At 43.3% G+C, this 18920-nt stretch overlaps 1 protein-coding gene across 1 annotated transcript in view; it reads left to right on the top strand.

Moving 5' to 3' along the window:
- wdr11 (WD repeat domain 11) overlaps positions 1 to 2738 on the top strand; it is a 67183-nt gene extending 64445 nt beyond the window's left edge. Inside the window, exon 29 of the mRNA XM_078176163.1 lies at positions 659 to 2738. Coding sequence (XP_078032289.1) covers positions 659 to 858 — 200 coding nt within the window. The 3' untranslated portion in view covers positions 859 to 2738. The remainder of the gene's footprint in view (positions 1 to 658) is intronic.
- The last annotated feature ends 16182 nt before the right edge of the window (positions 2739 to 18920 follow it).

Below are 18920 nucleotides of genomic sequence, written 5' to 3'. Positions count from 1 at the left end.
GATGTCCAGTTTGTTTCAAAGTTGATTTAGAGAGGTGTCGATCCAATGTTAAAGTCATTTTGGAGTCTGTAGTTTGTAATATATCTAATAGTATTGCGTTATACTGCAAAGTGTTTGTAGGATTGAGCCACCCCTTTCAGCTCAATCCAAGCAGGTCTATTTGGAGCCAGGAAAGTGCCACACAAGCACTGCCAGAACTTATTGCAACTGATTATATGGTAGTGTTGGTGCTGAACTGGCAGGAAAATAGGGCTCAGAGTGTCAGATCTGGTGAGTGCAAACATCACTGTATTTGTGTCATATCATTTTTTTTTTCTTTTTCACCAAACCACTCAGTGATCCCTTTTATCCTACATGGAAGCACCTGCATTCATCATGTTTCCTCACTCAGTTATTCAAATGTCTCCTTTAATTTGTCACCTGCTCTGGTGATGGTAATCATGTTTTGATTGGATTAACACTAGCTGTCACTTTAAAAATGATTGTGTTGCACCTTTTAATGTTTTAGGATGTGATCATCTAGTGTGCGGTACTTTCAGATCACTGCACTGACAGTTGAAGAGTGACACTTTTGAGTGATGACAGCTTTCATTGACTCACTGTATTTTTTATGTCCCATGAACAGTTTTAAGTTCTCCTTGACCTGTGTTTGCACATAAACTCATCAAGGCTGCATTTTTGGATTATGCACGGCTGCTGCGCTCACTGGGCCTGCGGGAAGGCGCCGCTTTGTGGGCATCACGGGCCGGCAGCGCTGGCGAGCAGCTGATGGAAGAGCTGTTCCAGGGAGAAGGAAATGCTTCAGAAGCCATTCTTGGCGAGGATGAAGTGGAGCTGGGCCAGGAGAGCACCGAGTGACCTCAGAAGACGGGAGGTTTGGAAGGGAACAGGTGACATGCTCTTTGGTGCAAATCAAGGAGTTGGCCACTCGTTCTAACTTCAATAAAGTGACCATTGTGAATTAACTTTGTGTCGGCGTCCAGGGGAATCATGGTCATCATCTCCACATCATGAGAAGAGGAGAAGGAGTTTCCTCCATGTGAAGCTGTCAGTCCGTCACTGGAGTCCGCCTGTGTCTGTGACTGTAACGACTGTATCATTTCTTAATGTTTGGTATGACCAGTGTGTGTTTGTGTGCATATGTGTATGCATGTAACAGCCCCAGAAGAAACACACTTTGTCCCGACTCCCTCAACAAGTGAAGTGATACATTGTATTTGTCGGTTGATGAATTTAACTCATTAGATCTTTTTTTTATTTTTTTTTTATGGTTTCTTGTTAAGCTTTATTTTGTGTGCCTGTATTAATAACTTCAAAGTACTGTTGTAGCGCTACAGGTTTAATATGCCTTTTTGCTGCTGAGATTAAATGTAACAGAATTAATTTATCCCAAAAATAACACATTCCCTATTTGGTTTTGAAAATGCACTGCCCTTGTAAAAGACCCATTTGTATCCCACGAGTAAATTCCAAAATTGTATTTTTGCACTCTTGATTTTACCAAAAATCACCACATTGTTTTAACAATAATTGATCCTCCTTGTAACAGGGACAAAACCTTGCTATAGACAGACACATAGCAGACTGGGTGTAATATCCACAGCAGGTGGTGCTGTGTAATTGACTGACCAAAGCTACTGCACCAGCCTCTGCAGCTGTAAGTGTTGGATGATCGCTGTAAAAATTAGTTAGCCAGGCCACCCTGCACTTATTAGACACTTATTAGTGTATTATCTCCCTGCACACACAGAGGGAAGAGGAATCTGACCGCTGCCACCTGAGTGATACAATTTAATTAGTTTGTTTAAAGTTCAGTTCAGTTAAATAGATGCTGGTCGCTTGTTAATCTGTTCCATTGATCCAAATGGAATTTTTAATTTCCTACTTTTGTGGGGATGAGAGGATACGCTGCTCCCTGTATACTTTGATGTTTGCATAATGAGGGTGTTCTCTGGTGTGTGTGTATTACAGGAAGAGCTGTCAAAACGTGTCGTAACTCATTTTAATCAGACTTGATGGATCATTTATACACAAACAATAATCTGTGCTGCTCCCACTGTTGCTCATCACAATCACAAAGCCTGACACACAGTTTAGGAAACAGTTTAGACTTGCTGCCATATCTCCTCCGCTCTGCTCGGCTTCTGCCTCACGTTTACATAGTAAATACCTACTGATCGTCAAAATCATCTGTGTGACAATGCAAAGACTTTCGTGATTGTGCGTTTGATTGCCTCGTGATGTGTTTAGTTGTCCTGAAACGAGACTGTAACTCCATCCACAGGACCTTTTAGTGTGCTATTGTGTTTCATAAACACGTCAGTGCTGTTTCTCTTCTGTGTTACAGTTAACCCCTAGGTGGTGTCACTATGGCAACCCAGGCCTATTTTAAGGGGCTACATGTTGTTCCTGTAGATCCATTTCACTATGCTCCGCTAACATACTGTAGGATCTCATAGAGTCAGCACTGAGTCACACAACCCAGCAGATAATCAGCTGTAGTTTACCTGATGCTGTGTATCTTCCTCCAATCGTATCATGCAGTATTGTGGAAGCAACATGTACTGTACTGCCTCTTTATCTCTTTTGTACTTCGAACTAAACAAAGTTTAGCCTTTTTTCATTGTTCTGTGTTAATTGTTTATACAGTGATCCTGATGCTTTAAGCTGTATTACAAGAGAAGAAAAGATATATGTATATATGGATGGCAATAAAATCAATATTATTAACTTTAAAACATCTCAGTGTGTTGTTTCCTGTCTAAAGATGTTGACACAAGAGGGCGCTCTCAGCCCTCAATAGTCAGCAAAGTGGCTGTGGCTCTTACATGTTTTAATGGCCACCACTTTGTGAGAAAAGACCTGTTATAGCAAGTGCTCTTTGCAATTATCCTCTTTTAATTTCAACCCAGGTAGATTGAATTTGAATGTTCGTCCATTTATCAAACTGTCTTGAAAGTGAATTGGTTCCTGCATGAGTCGCTTCCGCCATTAATTACTTCTTTTCTGCTCAGAAGGAGGGCCAACAGCTGGCTCCAGCTCGCTGCCCAGGTCTAACCGTTCTCACTCTTTTCTTCGCCTCGGATTTATTCATTGATGTGTGTTCTGTTTCTCCTCTCCCTCTCTCTCTCTCTCTCTCTCTCTCTCCTGCAAAAAGCAGAGCACAAAGAGAAGAAAAAGTCTGAAACAGAAGGCCACACAAATGACTTGATTGTGTTGCTTTAATGGCTTAATGAATAACTGCCGGAGAGCCGATCCAGCCGTTACAGCCGGGCCATCAGTATGCAGGGCCTCACTGCGGGATTTCTATTCTGTCCCACTGCTTATACTTTAGGCTACCACCCAGCTAGCCAAATGGTTCTGATAACAACTCCCATCTAGCCATCCTCAGTTGTCACTCCCCTTCTCCACCTTATATGTACTTTATCCCTCTTTTTTCTATGTCTTTGCTTTCCTTCCACCTAAAGAAAGCAGACGTACACCATGCCAACTCATGTTCTTGCTGCACCCCACCTCCTCTGATTTCCTGGAAGCCCTGTTTCCATCTGCTGCTTGGCTTTCACCTCTCCCCCTCCTGAAATAAAGATTCAAAGTGGTGTCAGAAACACAAGATTAAGTGAACTTGGATCCAGAGCTGTGAGGAGCACTTATGTTCATTTCACAGATGGAAATCACTGGCCTTCACTGTTTCACGCTGCATACGGTCGAGAATTAACAGCCGGCTCCAAATCAATCGTACACGGTAGTCTCGCTGCCACGCATTCTCAATCATCCATGTAAGAAGCCATCGAAGCAGGCCTTCATGTGCAGCAAGCAGAGGCAGGGCCAACGCTGCACAGTCTGTGTGGTAGAGACGGTGAAGTACAGCAGGTCATCCAGTTCCCATGAGCATGTTCTCCTCTGGTGCTGACAGATAGCTTTATCCAGGATGGGCAGGTCCGTGCCTGCTAGCACTACTTACTGAAAACCCACCGTGTCTTCCTCTGCATTTGTGTTGTTTTCCACTTTGTTTTTCTGCTCCTCACTGAGGGTTACCACTGAGTTCATTCCTCATTTGCTCTGTAATTATCCCACCTTCCACTGTTTTCTCAACACCCTCCCCAGACATTTGGAGCATTCTTTAGGCAGCTCACACCCCAGGTAGTGGAATTATTTTGGGTTGGGTGCCTGCAGCGTTTATGAGGATAATTATTTGTCTTGGTATGTTGATTGCTGTTTCACTCTTGTCCTTTTGACCCGTGTTGAAAATAAGGTAAACCTGAACTGCATCATATTTAATGTTTCTTCTCCACATCGCTGTATGTGTGGCTCACTTTTCTCACCTTTCTCCACACTGTTACAGTTTCCTACTTCCAGTCCGCTCAACAGGGAATCTGATCTACACATGTAAAGGTCATATCTGTTCCTCTCACCCCCGCATCACCTCCCCTCGCCCGCATCTAGGAGTGTCGCCTGCTGTGGAAGTAACCCACAGGCCTGATCTCATCTGATATGCGCAGCCAGCCACTCCTCACATTGGTAAGTTATGATTTCCCTCCCTCGTTTCTTCCTCTGCTATTGGTCAAGCTCCCTGTCCCCCCTGATGCTTGCAGACTCTTGGTTGTACTTGGCAGTACCGCTGGGGCCCTTGCTGGAGGCTCCAGGTGATGTTTATTTTAAAGGTATTCAGGCCCCCAGCTTTATCTGATTCCATTTAGATGAATGTCACAGTGTTCAGCAGACCATGGCCTCGCCTCGCCACAACACCACACTGCTCCCATTTACGAGTGGCAGGAGCGCGAGAGAGGAAAGTGTGGGTCGAGGGGCTAGGCAGGGGGCAGCATAGGGGTAACAACAGGATCTATGAAACATTACCACGCGATGACAAACTCTTACCGAGCCCCGGTAATGACTTGCGGACAGGATAAGCTTTTAAAAAGCTCCGGCTATCTCTAAAACAACTCTTTTGTGGCTTCCACGCGTGCATGTTGCGGCCAGGGCTTGTTATTTACAAAAGCAAAGAGGAATCAATGAGTGCATTGTGTCAGGAGCGTGGGGCTGCCTCTGTCAATTACTGCAGTGTGGTCTTCAGCTCCTGCACAGGCTTTTACATGATTCTACTCTACTAATCCTCAGAGAATGATCAGGGTTATTCGAGTGAGAAAGAGACAAATGATTTGCTTAAAGGGTAAGACTCGCACAGACAGTTGCATGTCCAGACTTTATTAGACTGACAGACTTATTGCTCTAGGGGGAAATTTCCAAACTGGGAGCAGGAAGTTTATCTGATGATATTAATGCCACATATAATAGGAAATCCTCACTGCTATGTCAACAACGTGTAAAAGACACAGCTGAAAGACCTCTTCCCAAACTGTTGTTGACAAAGCTTAAACCACATCCAGACCCTCTGGTGACTGTGTGTTTTTACGTGTAGACAGCAGACACTGCAGGGAGATCCTGTCAATAAACTTACAATTATCTAAACAATAAGGTGGCGAGAGATGAAGAAGGAAGAAATGCATAACCAAACAGCCCACATATAAGGCAAGAGATAACGTTAAACCAGGTCTATTGTATTCAGACACGAGAGGACGCCAAGGGACCCAGAAATCCAAGCTATGCCTCTGTTCTATCCCAAAATGTGTGTGTTTTACGTGTTTCAATGGCGGGCCATGAGGTAACAGAGATGCCACAGATGCCCTTACTACAGTGAGGCCCTCCCCGGGCTAATTGCCACTGTCCTTTGGGAGATTAGAGCAGGGGAAGGCAGGGATGATTATGAAGGAAATGGCCTCTTATAAGCCGCTGTACGCTTGGCCAGCCGGGCCCAGGGCTGCACAGACGAGGGGTATTCCCTTTCATCGGCGGACAGTGGGAGCCAGCAGAGGATGTAAAGGATACCTGTGCTGCAGCTGACCCACTTCCTGTATTGTTGCTTGTGCATGTATGTGTGTTTGTCTGAGGCCTGTATATGTGCCTGTGTATCCATGAATATATGTCCCAGTTTAACTGCCCTGGCCTCTTTCCTGTGAGCGCAGAGAGACTATCCTGCTGAGCCTGAGTCTCTCGCAGAGCAGCGTGTTTTCGTTTCTAGTCAAGCGGAGTATGTGTGTTTCCTCTCTGTGTAGTCCAACCGGACACACTAGGCCTGTGTGTGAGAGCGGGGCCGCGGGGGGACGCTGGAGGCTCAGGAGCGGCAGGCTGTTTTGCTGCGGCCCGTGCAGGCCTTCACTCCTGGGGATAAGCACGTGCTACTCTGCCAAGAGAGAACCCGGTCCAGGCTCAGTCTCTCTCCGGTGATTTTCAAAGGAAAACATCCGCTACGCTGTTAAGCTGAGATGACAATCAATCAAACAATAGTCATATCTGCAGTGTGGGGTGCAAAGCCATAAGCTTTGTTTTATGGCTGCGGTTCCTGACTTTGTGCTATTGAGACAAGCTCTGTGTCCCAGTTGTATTTTAGAAATTCTAACCATGCCAGGAGTGTATAGAGGAAGGACAAAGAATTTTTGAGTGTGTGCGGTGTTGATGGACAATGGTATCCCACAATGCAACATACCACAGAAAGGGAGGGTTGTTTCGAGCTGCTGGAAGTAAAAATGTGGAAGAGGTGTCATAATTTCAGTAACTGCACAAGACACAAGAATTAAATCTACAGAAAACCACATACTAGCTGATGTTTATCATATTTGAAATAAACAATGCACTGGTTCACAGATGTTTGATTAAAGTTTGTTGGTGCAAAAGCAGACTTTTACTGTTCTCTACAGACCTACCAAAGTGATGCACTGCCAACATTAGCAGAGGTGGGACCAAGTCGTTTTTTATAAGTCATAAGTAAGTAACAAGTCTTTGCACTCATGGGCCAAGTCAAGTCCAAAGTCAAGACTGACAACTCTTAAATCAAGTCCCAAGTCCTACATTCAAAGTCTGTTTTTTTACAGAATGTAATGCCATTTTAACAACAGAATAATAATAATGATTCATTTATTTATTTGTTACAACAAATGCCACTGAACTTAATCATGAAAATGGAGTGCTTGCATTGCACTTTCATGGCATATGTCACTATTAACCACAACAGAATGAATTTTGTATGTTTTTGTCCTGCCTTTTTGTGTTTATCACATCTCATATTGAAAAAATGTCCATGTTGAAATTTTCTCTTTCCAAATTTGAACAGTAAGACATTTTCTGTCAGCCTATTCTTCCTTTAGATATTGTATGCTGTTGCATTTTTTATGTCTAATAAAAATAAAAAGAGACAAAGCCATCCTTTGATTCAGAAAATGAAGGGATTTGTGCCGCACTTTAATGGTTGGGCTTTGGCAAAGGTATCAAGTATTTTCACGTAAAAAGGTTCAAGTTCAAGTGAAGCCACGAGTCATTCTATTTTGGTTTTGTCAAGTCAAGTCTAAAGTCATTGAATCTGTGACTCAAGTCTGACTCAAGTCCAAGTCAAGTGACTCAAGGCCACATCTCTGAAAATGAGTAAGTGTAGATGCGAGTCACAAATTTGATGAATTTTGATTGAACTTGACTAGGTCAAAGAAGAACTGCAACTTCACTTGGACTTAAACTCCAATGACTCATGAAACAGTTCATTTCCTGAATCAACTAACATTACGCTATTTATATCCTGCAAGTTGAACTTAAAGATCTGCTTTGTTTAAACTAATCTGACAGCATCCAGAACACGTTGGAAGAAATGATACAAAAGATAGTTGTTTTTTTTTTTTTTTTTTTCGTGTAGGACTACATGGTGGTCAACAAAAGACATAAAAAAAAAGAAAAAAAAAAGAAAAATTGCAGAATGCGTAAATGTGCAGGTCAAACATAACAAATAGCAACGCAACAACATCCTATACACTAAATGACCTTTTTTAGGACACAAAACTCAAAGTTTAGGATTTGGCACTTGTCAGCCTTGACTTTGGACTTAATATGGGACTTGCCTGTCCTGTCTTGGGACCTGACTCAGGAAATGAGTGCTAAGACTTGAGACTTACTTGTGATTTGCAAACAATGACTTGTCTTCACCTCTGGTATTGTGTACTTTAGCATTAGTATGGGACTGATAGCTTTATTATAATTCCACTAGGGGGCGGCAGAGGTCTGGAGAACAGAGGTGTGACGTGTCTGATGGTGAGTGTCTTCCTCCTCAAGTCCAACTCCCAATTTCAGGTTTGGGGATGTAAGATATTCCGCAGCAGTTCACAGATAGATTAGATATTGGAATAGCTCGTTCTGTAGATGCAACTAATTAAGATGAAATAATGTATCTTCTTAATGATCCGATTCAAACTACTTGTTATCTACTCTGCAGTTTAGTGGCAATTTATGTCACAGCATCCTCCCTATTGATATGAATTCTGCATGAATTTCTGTAAACTCTATAATTCATCTCATTAATTCAGTCAGTCCATGTGTGATTTTTGTTTTTCCCTAGGAAACTAACAAGGCCTCAGAATCTTTGTCTGCATCCCATTGAACAGAGTCACATTCCAGTGTGTCTGCTGTGCGTTTATCTGTGGCTGAGGTGTGTGTTAGTGGGTCATGCATTGAGTGAGCCAACCAGAAGTCGCAGGTCCATTTCATAACAGCTCACTGTGTTTGTGCATGACGGCGCCATGTTCCCTCTATCACCGAGACAATCTGACACCAGCGCTGCTGCCTGTTGCCTAATCTGGGAATCAGCATTGCAGCTATTCCTTATAGCCTCTGCTCACTTAGTTCTCTGTGTGGGGAAACCTCCTCTCGGATGTGCCAAGCTAACACTTGTGATAAATATTTGGAGGTCACCGTTCACTGACGCTCCTTCTTGATCTCTCTGAGGAGACTTTGAGTGATATTTGATGCAACACAGCTGGGAGAAATGCTGGCACACTGGAACTGTATTACATCAGACTAGACAGAAGTGTAGCAGACAGGGAGAAGAAAGAGAGGCAGACGGGAAGGATTGAAAGGTTAAAGTGATGAGGAGAGAGTGCGGAGAAAAGCAGGATGACAGAAGAAGTTGAAGGAAGGGTGGATGAGGGAGGGGCAGGGTGCTGACAGTGTTTTGTTGGAGTTATGTAGATGTAATCCCTTCTGATGGGCAGGTCAAGCCGCCTGCCGAATGCAGAGGCACCGGCCAGCCGTGAGGGAGCGTGCACATGCAGTCACACACACACGAGTGCAAGAAGCATGCTGTGTGTGTTTGTGCAGGTCTGTGTGCGTGTGTGTCCGTTGAGCCCTCTTGTTGCAATCTGGCAAGGCCCATGAAAGGGGGGAACAAAGGGTAGATTTTCTTTTTCTTTAAGCGGCGAGGGCCGGCCGAAGAGGAAAGAGAGATGGATCTTCTCCAAATGCCACCATGGGCGCACTAATGCCTGCTTTGTTCGCCACGGTAATTCTATTATGGTAATGGGGGATGAATCCCAGCTTTCTTGCCCTTCTTGCTCCATCCCAGTTCCAAGTCTCTTGTCCCCACACCCCCACCAGAGAGCTTCCGGCACAAGAACACAACAGTTAAATGGCCCCTAGAGGCCCCTGAGAGATTAGTCCTACTGTTGCATAGATGTAGTGAGATGTGCAATAGCTCTTTTTATTTCCTCTGTCACTAATATTATCTTTGTCACAAGTAATTTAAAAGTATCATGACAGCATTGTGAGCTTCTATTCTTCACATTTATCTAAAGGTCATTGTTTGCAAATCAACAGCAGATGACATAATGATACAATAATGATGTTCTGCCTCAGTAAGGTAAACAATAGGGAGAAAATAGCATGAGAGATTTGGAAAGATTTGGAAATCATCCATGACACTACTTTGCCATTGTGCCATCCTCTGGGACTCGGTGTGCCTTGCATGATGCCATGCAGGGAGAAGAATGCGGGTGGCTGTCACAGGAGACCCTTGGGGCATGCAGTGACTCGATAAATATCCAGTAATGTTCACTCCACTGGGACTGGCTTCTCTCTCCTTTGGGCAACACTTCACCGCTTTACCCAGCGGCCCCTAGAGAGCCCCTAATCCCTCCAGCCTGGGAACAACTCCAACATGCAGTCCCTTAAAATGCCTTGGTTTGTGCATTATGAGAGGCTATGAATTACACTTATAGGGACGTATGGAGGGAAAACATGGCAACTGGCAAACATGGCAGTGATAAATCTGAAATAATGAAACAGGGCTATAAGTGGAACCAGGAGGGCTTCGCTGACCCAAAATCACGGTAACTCGATAGGCCTCCAGAGCTGCTGGAGGCAGGACTTGCTAGTAAAGCCCAGCTGGACCTGTGGGTACCTAACCATTGTACAATATGGAGCTCATTGGAGCCCTGGGAGATCTGAGGAGGGTCACATTCCTGGCCTTCAGACGGACCCTAGGAGAGATGGTCGGGCTGCATGTCAGACAAGGTGTTGCTGAAAGTGAAATCCTTGGCGTGGCTTTTGCTATCTCTTTATTTTTATTCCTCGGACAAAGAGTTATGGTCCTATCAAAAGTTAAGTGATGGGAGTTAGAGGTAGAGCTAACTAATGACAAGCTGTTTAGCTTTGATCTCTGGTAAGTTATTGCTCCAGACAGGATGAATAAATGACTAAACCAAGACAAATATCCTGCTGTCTTCCTGCTCAGAATCCTCATTCCCCTGTCTGTCTCTTCATTCATTAATATACAGGAAAACCAAATAAAGAGCCCCCTTTTTTAACTGTGTAGACATAACTGCCTGTTGTAATTCCCTGTGTGTGTCACAGCTTTGCGTGTATCCTGAGCCCAGTGTATATGAGGGGCCTCACTACTGTGCGGCCATAAAGGGTAGCCTGTGCACATGAGCGATGGAGCCCCGCTGCCTCAGACTGAGGCGTAGTTGCTTTTTCATTCTGAAAGCGATATAAATTCCCAGCCGGTAATATAACATGTTTGGGTTGGTTGGTGTGTGCAGAAGTGTGTGTGAGGAGGAAAAGAGGGCATGTGCGTAGTGTGTGTCAGAGAGAAAAAGGGTAGTGCAGGGCAGAGAATGAATAGCTCTGTCACAGAAAGGCCAGCTAATAAAGTAGGTAGTTGAGGGAGGGGGGTAAAAAGAATGCATCTCGTCTTTCGATCCCTTCGCCGTGGGTTGTCATTGAGGGTGAATAAGTTTTACGCCGAGGCGAATGCAACCAATAAAGCACCATCCAGTGGTCAGGCCATTCCCACCATTACCCCCCCTGCCTGCCAGTAGAAATTGCATTGGCTATGGTTTAAGAGACGCATGTGGCTCAAGTTTCAACCCCTTTGAAATTTTCATCGTCAATAAATTGCTAGATCAAGCAGATTAGTTAAGTGTATTTTGGCTCCTTTTCACAGCTGGGTGACCTTTGTGTGTGTGTGTGTGGGGGTGTGTGTGTGTGTGTGTGTGTGTGTGAAATGCAGAGGTGGTTATTCTTGGACTTCACTTTAGCTTTTCCAGCGCTCTGACCCTTACATGTTGAGCGACGTGACAAAAAAAAAAGCGAATTACTTGGAAATTTAACTTTAGAAACACTTGCACATTGTTTTTACAGTGGTGTGTCCTCCTGTAGGCGACATAGGTGGCCACCTGGTGGGGGGAGCGGGAGATGCCGAGATTACATAGGGAGTACAAACATAAGGGAGTGTAGGCCTATGTAGGGTATGTAGAGCAAGAAAAAAATAAAAAGGCAAGGAAGGGTGCGGTACAAAAAAAAGATGAAGTTTGCCAATTTGCACAAACTATATATACTATTATTGTTAATAAGGAGATAATTATAATAATCATTTTAGCGGTGGTGGTTGTTGGGTGGGTGGTATAAGGGGGAGCTGAATGTGCCAGGTCTGGCACTGGTTCTTTTCATCTCTCTCTCAGCAGAAAAGTATATGCTGTCAATTGAAACGATTAGTGGTGTAGTATTTCACTTTTTCTCTGAGGTCGCTAGTATTTCATAATAGCTTGCTATTTGTCTTGTTTTCTGCTCTAGGCAGAGTCTTGCATCAGAATCTATGTGAAAAAGTATTTTATCTTGAAATGCTATAATCTCAACATTTGTCACAGCAAGTCTGTGCGATGCAACTGTCATCAGATGGATTGGGTGTGCTTTAACACTACTGTTAAAGCCTACTAATACCATATTGAACAAGCACAATGCATCACTGTTAAAGAGCCTTTTGCACGGTATTCGCTTGACTGATATCTATGTTTGACCCTGTCTCAGTCTAACACTTTTGACGTTCACAGAGAAACCTTCTCCATCAGGCTAACAGCTCCACTTTATTCAAACCAGGGTAACAGCTCAATCTGTTCAGCCTTGCGTCTTTTCCCAGGCCTTTTTTTTGGAGGAAGGGAAGAAAAGGGAGGTGTTTGGGATGATAACCCCTCTCCATCACTTTGACACTGGGAAAAGAGCAGTGCAGTCTCTGGATAGAGCTGTGGCCCAGCGGAGTGGTCACCCCCAGCTAGGAGCTGGAGGAGGGAGTTGGAGAGCAAGGGCAGAAATGCAGGGCAGCAGGGTGGGAGTTGGGGGATTGATAAATAGAGTGAATGATAGAGGTCTAGCTGAGAGTTATCTGTTTGGTCATAAGTTTGACAGAGTCTTTCTGTCTCTCACAATCACTCACCCTGTCATGTGATATCAGTTCTGCTGTGGCGCCAACTTGTTATCAGGCCCACAGAGGCTGATAGGTTTGTGCACATTTGGGCTATCATTAATGTGCATTACTACATACCTACTGTATGACTCCACTGGGCTCCACAGATAAGGCTAGGCTATAAGCTGACGTTTTTTAATGTTTATCAGCTTTCCACCCACTGTTGATAGGAATAACATACAGTGCAAACGCATGGATGGATACTTGGGTCACATGCAGCTACTCTTATATATGGGAGTGCTAACAGGGAAAGGACAGACTCCCACTGAGCTTGCTGCTGCACAAATAAACATCAGTCCAGATCTGTAAAGGTGGGGAGAAACACCATCTGTCACCATACTGCATCACCCCCCATCACAGAAGGAGGTAGAGAGGAAGGGAGACGAGGAAGGATGGAGGGAGGTGTGAGCTTTAATGGAACCCAGGCAGTTGCATGATAGATAACAAATTTCACAATGGGGAATGAGGGAATACCATAATGCGAAGCAGCCATGTGAGGGGGGAGCAGTGTGCAGCTGCACTGACCAGTACAGCCACAGCATTACACACACAGCCACTGCTGCTCCGACTCTGCAGCAGCAGCAGCAGCAGGGACAACAACTGAGAATTCTCTTATGCAACAGTGTGTTGGAGGCTTTCACTCTTTGCGTGTTGGAGCACGGTACACGCTACAGTAACAGCCCTACCTGGCAATTAATTTTACTGTATGCTTCTGGTAGCTCCTTGCTCAAAGCCATAGTAACGCAGTGTATTGGTAAAATATTTATAGCAACCCCAAAGCTAGGTTTAAATGCCACATTGTTTACAAGCGAATGCTGTTCTCAGCACATTTCATGCGGGAACAGGTGAGCCCATGCCATCGTGGGGCAACATAATTGTGGGAACGTTGGGTTTACATAAGGGATTGAGCAAGGCTTCTGTCGAAACGAGCTGTCGTGATTTCACACTTTGCTTCACGATGCCAATAAAATTATTTTTTGCAGATGTCTCTCTGGTTTTGTTTTTAAGCCTTTACTGGACAAGAAAAAGCAAAGAAATAAACCATAAATAGACATAAAGTCACTTTGTATACATTTTTTTGTGCTTCTTTTCATCATGGTGAAAAATGATTCTTCTTAATGCATCATGTTAATTTCTGGAAAACATTTCAAAATTACAGAGCGCTCAAAACAACTGCAGTATTTTGCTCCATTGGCGGAAAAAATAAGGTTTTGGAAAAAAAAAATCCTCCCCATCTTGGAAACCAGCTCTCAGAAATGCATGTCTAATGTGTTGCCATGTAAATTTTGACAAATGAACAGAGACGTGAAGGTTTAAAGAGTCTTAGGATCTATACACTACACAGCTGGTTGGGCTTGTTTGCAGATGTAGCATGCAGGCTGCACTCCATGGCCTTCTCTGCTGTCCATGCAATGCACAACTGAAATGTCACAAGAAGAGTTGGGACGGATTAAGCTCCTTTTCAAATTAAACAAGTCATCCTTTTCCACTTCTCAATCAACGTGTGTGTCTCCTTGCGAACGTACAGGCTATTAATCAAAGCTAACATAAATAAGTTGTGATGGCGGGAAGTGGAATGGTCTGCGTGAGTGCTGGCACCGAGTTCTGAGAGCCAGATAAACAAATGATAAGAGGGGGAACCAGACAAACATGGCAGTCCCAGACGTGACCACTTCTTCTGGGTACAGACCTACTAACATCTCCTATATGATCACTGCTCTCATTTTTTCTGCCGGCTAATGCTTCGCGCCATTTGAAGTCCCCATTGTGCCAAGGCAGTGCTGACATACAAAGATGGATGTATTTTTACACTCATATACCACCAGCCCCAAAACTTCCCCTGAAAATGTTTTGTTAGAGGTAAACTAGTCAGCATGTGTGTTTTTGAAACCCACACCAGTGAGAAAAGACTGAGTGATGTGTTCCAAAGGACTGGATAAATATTTAATATTCCAAAGCCAGGCCACACCAAAAGATCACAACGACCATGCTGAAAGATCACAATGAAACAGCAATGCACACAAAGTCTAAATAAAGACAAAATATCTACATTTATTTTATTAAGGTCGTGATTTTTTCCCCCAATTTGTTCCTTGGGTTTGGATTCGTCAGTTGTCAACTTCAAAGCCTTGGCATCGCAGCCAACCACTTGGAGAACAAAAGAGTCTCTGCATGTTGTCATTCTAGAGCTGAGTTCGCTGCCCAGCTCTTGTGTTTTTAGAGATATTATTATTTTATTTGAAAGCCTGTGCAGTGTATATTTTCTCTCTGGGCTCAAACCTTGCTGTTCTTCCTGGATCTTGAGCCGCTCTTCTGCTCCCTGCTCCTGTTTGCTTTCCCCTGGCTCGCTTCAGTTCCTCGCGTCATGGGCCAGTGATGCTCTTACATGGGACACACACCCACTTTTCATCTTCTTAACTTCTCTCTTGATTCTCAAGAGTGTGTTTGTTATCATTAACTAACCTTCCAAACAGGAGGACACGATCCTTTGTGAGCTTCTCTTTGTGTCACTTATTTAGCAGCATTTCATACCTTGTTATTCTAAATTGGAAGTTTGTTGTGTAATACATTTTAACACCTCACCCGTGAATGCCCCCCGCCACCACCAACTATATTAGTGCCAAATGTGTTTCTGCAAACGTGTACATCTATAGCATGAACGTGTTCGAACGTGGAGGTCTTTGCTTCTTTGTTCATGTCTGTGTATCTGCTGCGGTCTGTCTGTCATAGCTTGGGAATCGGGGGTCAGCACATGCTTTTAATCAGGCAACCTCTGGCTTTGCCAGACGACTGTACACTGTTCCCCCACCTCTGTTTCTCCCTCAGTCCTTCCCTTTCTCCTCTCTAACATTTTCTCTCAGTGCTGCAGGAGAGATGGCTCACTGGCTCCACACAGTGGTGGTGATGAAGCTCATACAAGTCACAGAACTCAGTATATCTTCATTTGTTTTACTGGAATACTACTTAACACACTTACTCAAATGCTTATGTACAGTTTTGAGTTACTTTAATGTTACTTGACTAGTTTTCATTTCTTGCTGCTTCATAGTTTGGCTCCACTACTGTTCAGGGGGAGATATTGTACCTTTTACTCTACAGCATTTACTCCCCAGAACTTTTCAGATCAATGCAGTACCAACAATGTAACAATATTAAAGATTAAAACAGTGGTTCCCAACCTTTTTGGCTTGTAACCATTTACAAATAAGCAATGTATGGTTGGTTAGTAGCTCCACCAAGGGGTGATCCCCCTCTGAACTTCTCAGATGGTTTCATTTAAATGACTGTGTGAGGCTCACTGAGGTCAAACTTTCTATTATTTCACATAAGAAGCAAAGATTTGATAAAATTCCAAAAGTAAATTCTATAAAATCATTTTCTTCTCTACCCAATTAATCACCTCATTACCCCTCAGGTTTGACCCCTCTGATTCGAAACACTAGACTATAACGAACTACTATATAAAAGTAGCTACTCCTTGATTGCAACAATGATATGCTGCTTATGCTCTGAGGCATCGGTATTAACAATCTATCAGGGCCATAAAATGTCAGTCACATGGGCCATTTTTCAACAGAAAAAGTATTTTTAATACTATAAAGGTAGTGACAGTGAAAAAAAAAACAATCCCAGATTTATCCACTTGGTGTTTCACCTCGCTATATTTGTGGGTTTTTGTCGGTTTGTTTGTTTGTTTTTTGTGTCCTTGTTTTCATGGCTTCCTCTGTGATGGGTGCTGCTTGCCGTTTGGTGCCTGGTGCTAACCCTTTTATGGATCCCATCTTCCCCTGTGCACTGTGGCCAGGAATGTCTCAACCAAAGCAAGTTAAGAAGAAAACGAGAAAATCTGGACAGAAGGCAGAGTCACTGCAGATCAATAACGCACCACACACTTCTAATTGGTCATACGTGTACGAGTTTATACATTGTTGTTGGTTTTTTTGTTTAGTAGTTTGTTTTTAAGATTATAAATGAGTACTTCCTCCGCTGTTATTCAAATGTAATGGCTTACTTCTTTCTTTCTTCCTTGAATTAAAAACTTAGATCACTCCCAGGACCTAAAAACTAATTTGCTCTTGTTATGTTTCATCTTGGAAAAATGGAAATGAATAGTTTCAAAATTTAATGGAAAACCACCCTCTAATGCAATGACTGTGTGAAACTAGTAAAACATATTCTCTTATTTCTGTAAAGTGATCCATTTGTAATAATCTTTTTTATGATATCATATTACAAATTCCATCTTTACCAATTTGGCTTGCTCTATAATCTTAATTTTCTTGTCTTCACTTTAATCCTTTCCCTGATGAATTTTCCTTTCATTTCCTGCTGCTTTCAGCCTGTCTCGCCTCCTTACCCTGGTTTTTCCCCTTGTGTCTGTCAGGTGAGAGTAAATGACAGTTGGAGTGACAGGCTCATTAGGGCTTCATTACATGGCTGCTTGGACAGGAGGAGGAGAGAGGCCCAGGAGATGAGCTATAAAGCAGGACTGGCTGGCCGGGCGACCCCAGCAGGTCTGCAGCTTCAGCTTCATAGATGGCCCCTGGGGTGGAAAGCGCACCTGGGCCAGGTGAGCTCTGCCATGAGGAAGGGCACTGGGTGCAGTCTCCAGAGAGAGCAGGGGCGGATTCCTTACATTCAGCCCAGGAGGTAACCCTAAGGCACTGCTTCATACACACACACAATGCACAATACACTGACATGCACATACATATACCCACACACACACACACACACACACACACACCTTGTCTGCCAATGGTGTTACAGCAAGTTTAGACTTTTCAACAGGTCTACTCACCTAAAAGAAAACAGAGCAAAGAGTGAAATTACTTTTCCAAGCTTGAATAATGAGAATTAAGACAAGGCACAAGTCGTGACATGAGCTCCTCGCATTAGATGTTTCTCCTTGAACTGTACCACACCTATGAATCCTGTCAGTCGTCGAGACTTGAAAAGTCAGAGCCGATTGTTCTGCAGTTGGATTTGAGTTTAACGCCTGGCAACAAATGTCAGTTTGTTTTCTTGGGGAGCAACTGAGAAACGTATCTGCGGTGATTAAGGCATCGAGGAACCATTATGTAGTTAAATTAAGTGGTTAAATGGAGACCAGGTTGCCAGTCGTTTTTGAAAGATTTGAGGGTAGAGATCGGGTAACAGCTCTAAATAAAGTAAAGACTTTGGTCAAACAATGTTTACACATGATTCATAATGTTTAAAGGATTAGTTTTTTAGGAATTTAGCAACATCATTAAAATACAGTTATGTAGGCCACTTTAAGCTGATATTAAAATAGTTTCCACTGGTAATTTGGTGCAGTTTAAAGGTCTTTAACTAAATGAAACTAGCTGAAGGATAATCATGCTCCATGCTGCTGCTGTTTACTTCATTACTGGTTCTTCTAATCGCTGTAAATACTTCAGCCACTGTGCTAAACACTGATAGTGATGGTGTTTTGTGTCAAAATACAGGGAATTTTCTAGAAGCAGGTTTTAGCACCTGTCCCAGGCTCCTTGCACTTCCTTAATGGTGATAAATGAGCCAGGTTGAGTCTGCTGGGGTCTTACTGAAACAGGCTGCACCCAGAAGTGAGTGCCAGTGAAATATATCTTAATGAAGGGAATGTGGCTTCACTGGGACTTACAGCTGCCACAAGAATGTAAGTGCACGCTGTTAAATGTAGTGTGAGTGAATGGAAGAGTTTAGAATGGAAGAGGGTAGTGAGCGTGACGTTAGATTTGTGTTAATGTTGAGTAGCAAGTGTGTGTGTGTGTGTGTGTGCGTGTGTGTGTGTGTGTGTGTATGTGCATCTATGTATAAATCTTCCTTGACTGTGCTTTTCCTCTGCACTTTTTATTTTCCTAAGTGGTGTAGGCCGCGGCTATGATGTCACATTAAGCTCACAGGAATGCAAATGTGAAAAACTATATATTTAAATACTGTATCTCAGCCATAAACTTGGCTCCTTTCATTTTTGGACTCAGTTAAGTGACAGCATGATGAACACCCGAAGTGGCTGGGTCCATGATGAAATATTAAGGTCTTGTACTTGTTAGAGATTATTATTACATTTTTAATTCTTTAGGTTGCTAACTCATTAAAAAAAATCCTGCAGATATCTTATCTACAGATGTTTTTAAGCTGTGTTCTGTACCCATGGGTTTGTAAAGTCGACTTAGGCCTCTAATGGCTGAATTGCTGACAGGTTTAGGCGCCATAATGCCAAACACCAGATAGAAGCCAACATCGGTGACACAAGATGTCAAGGTAGTCCTTTGACTACTTTAAATCTCTTAAAGCTTGAGGATCGATA

This window comes from Epinephelus lanceolatus, chromosome 17 (genome assembly GCF_041903045.1).
Source record: "Epinephelus lanceolatus isolate andai-2023 chromosome 17, ASM4190304v1, whole genome shotgun sequence".
Classification (NCBI taxonomy): domain Eukaryota; kingdom Metazoa; phylum Chordata; class Actinopteri; order Perciformes; family Serranidae; genus Epinephelus; species Epinephelus lanceolatus.
This window is presented reverse-complemented; position numbering and strand designations above follow the sequence as displayed.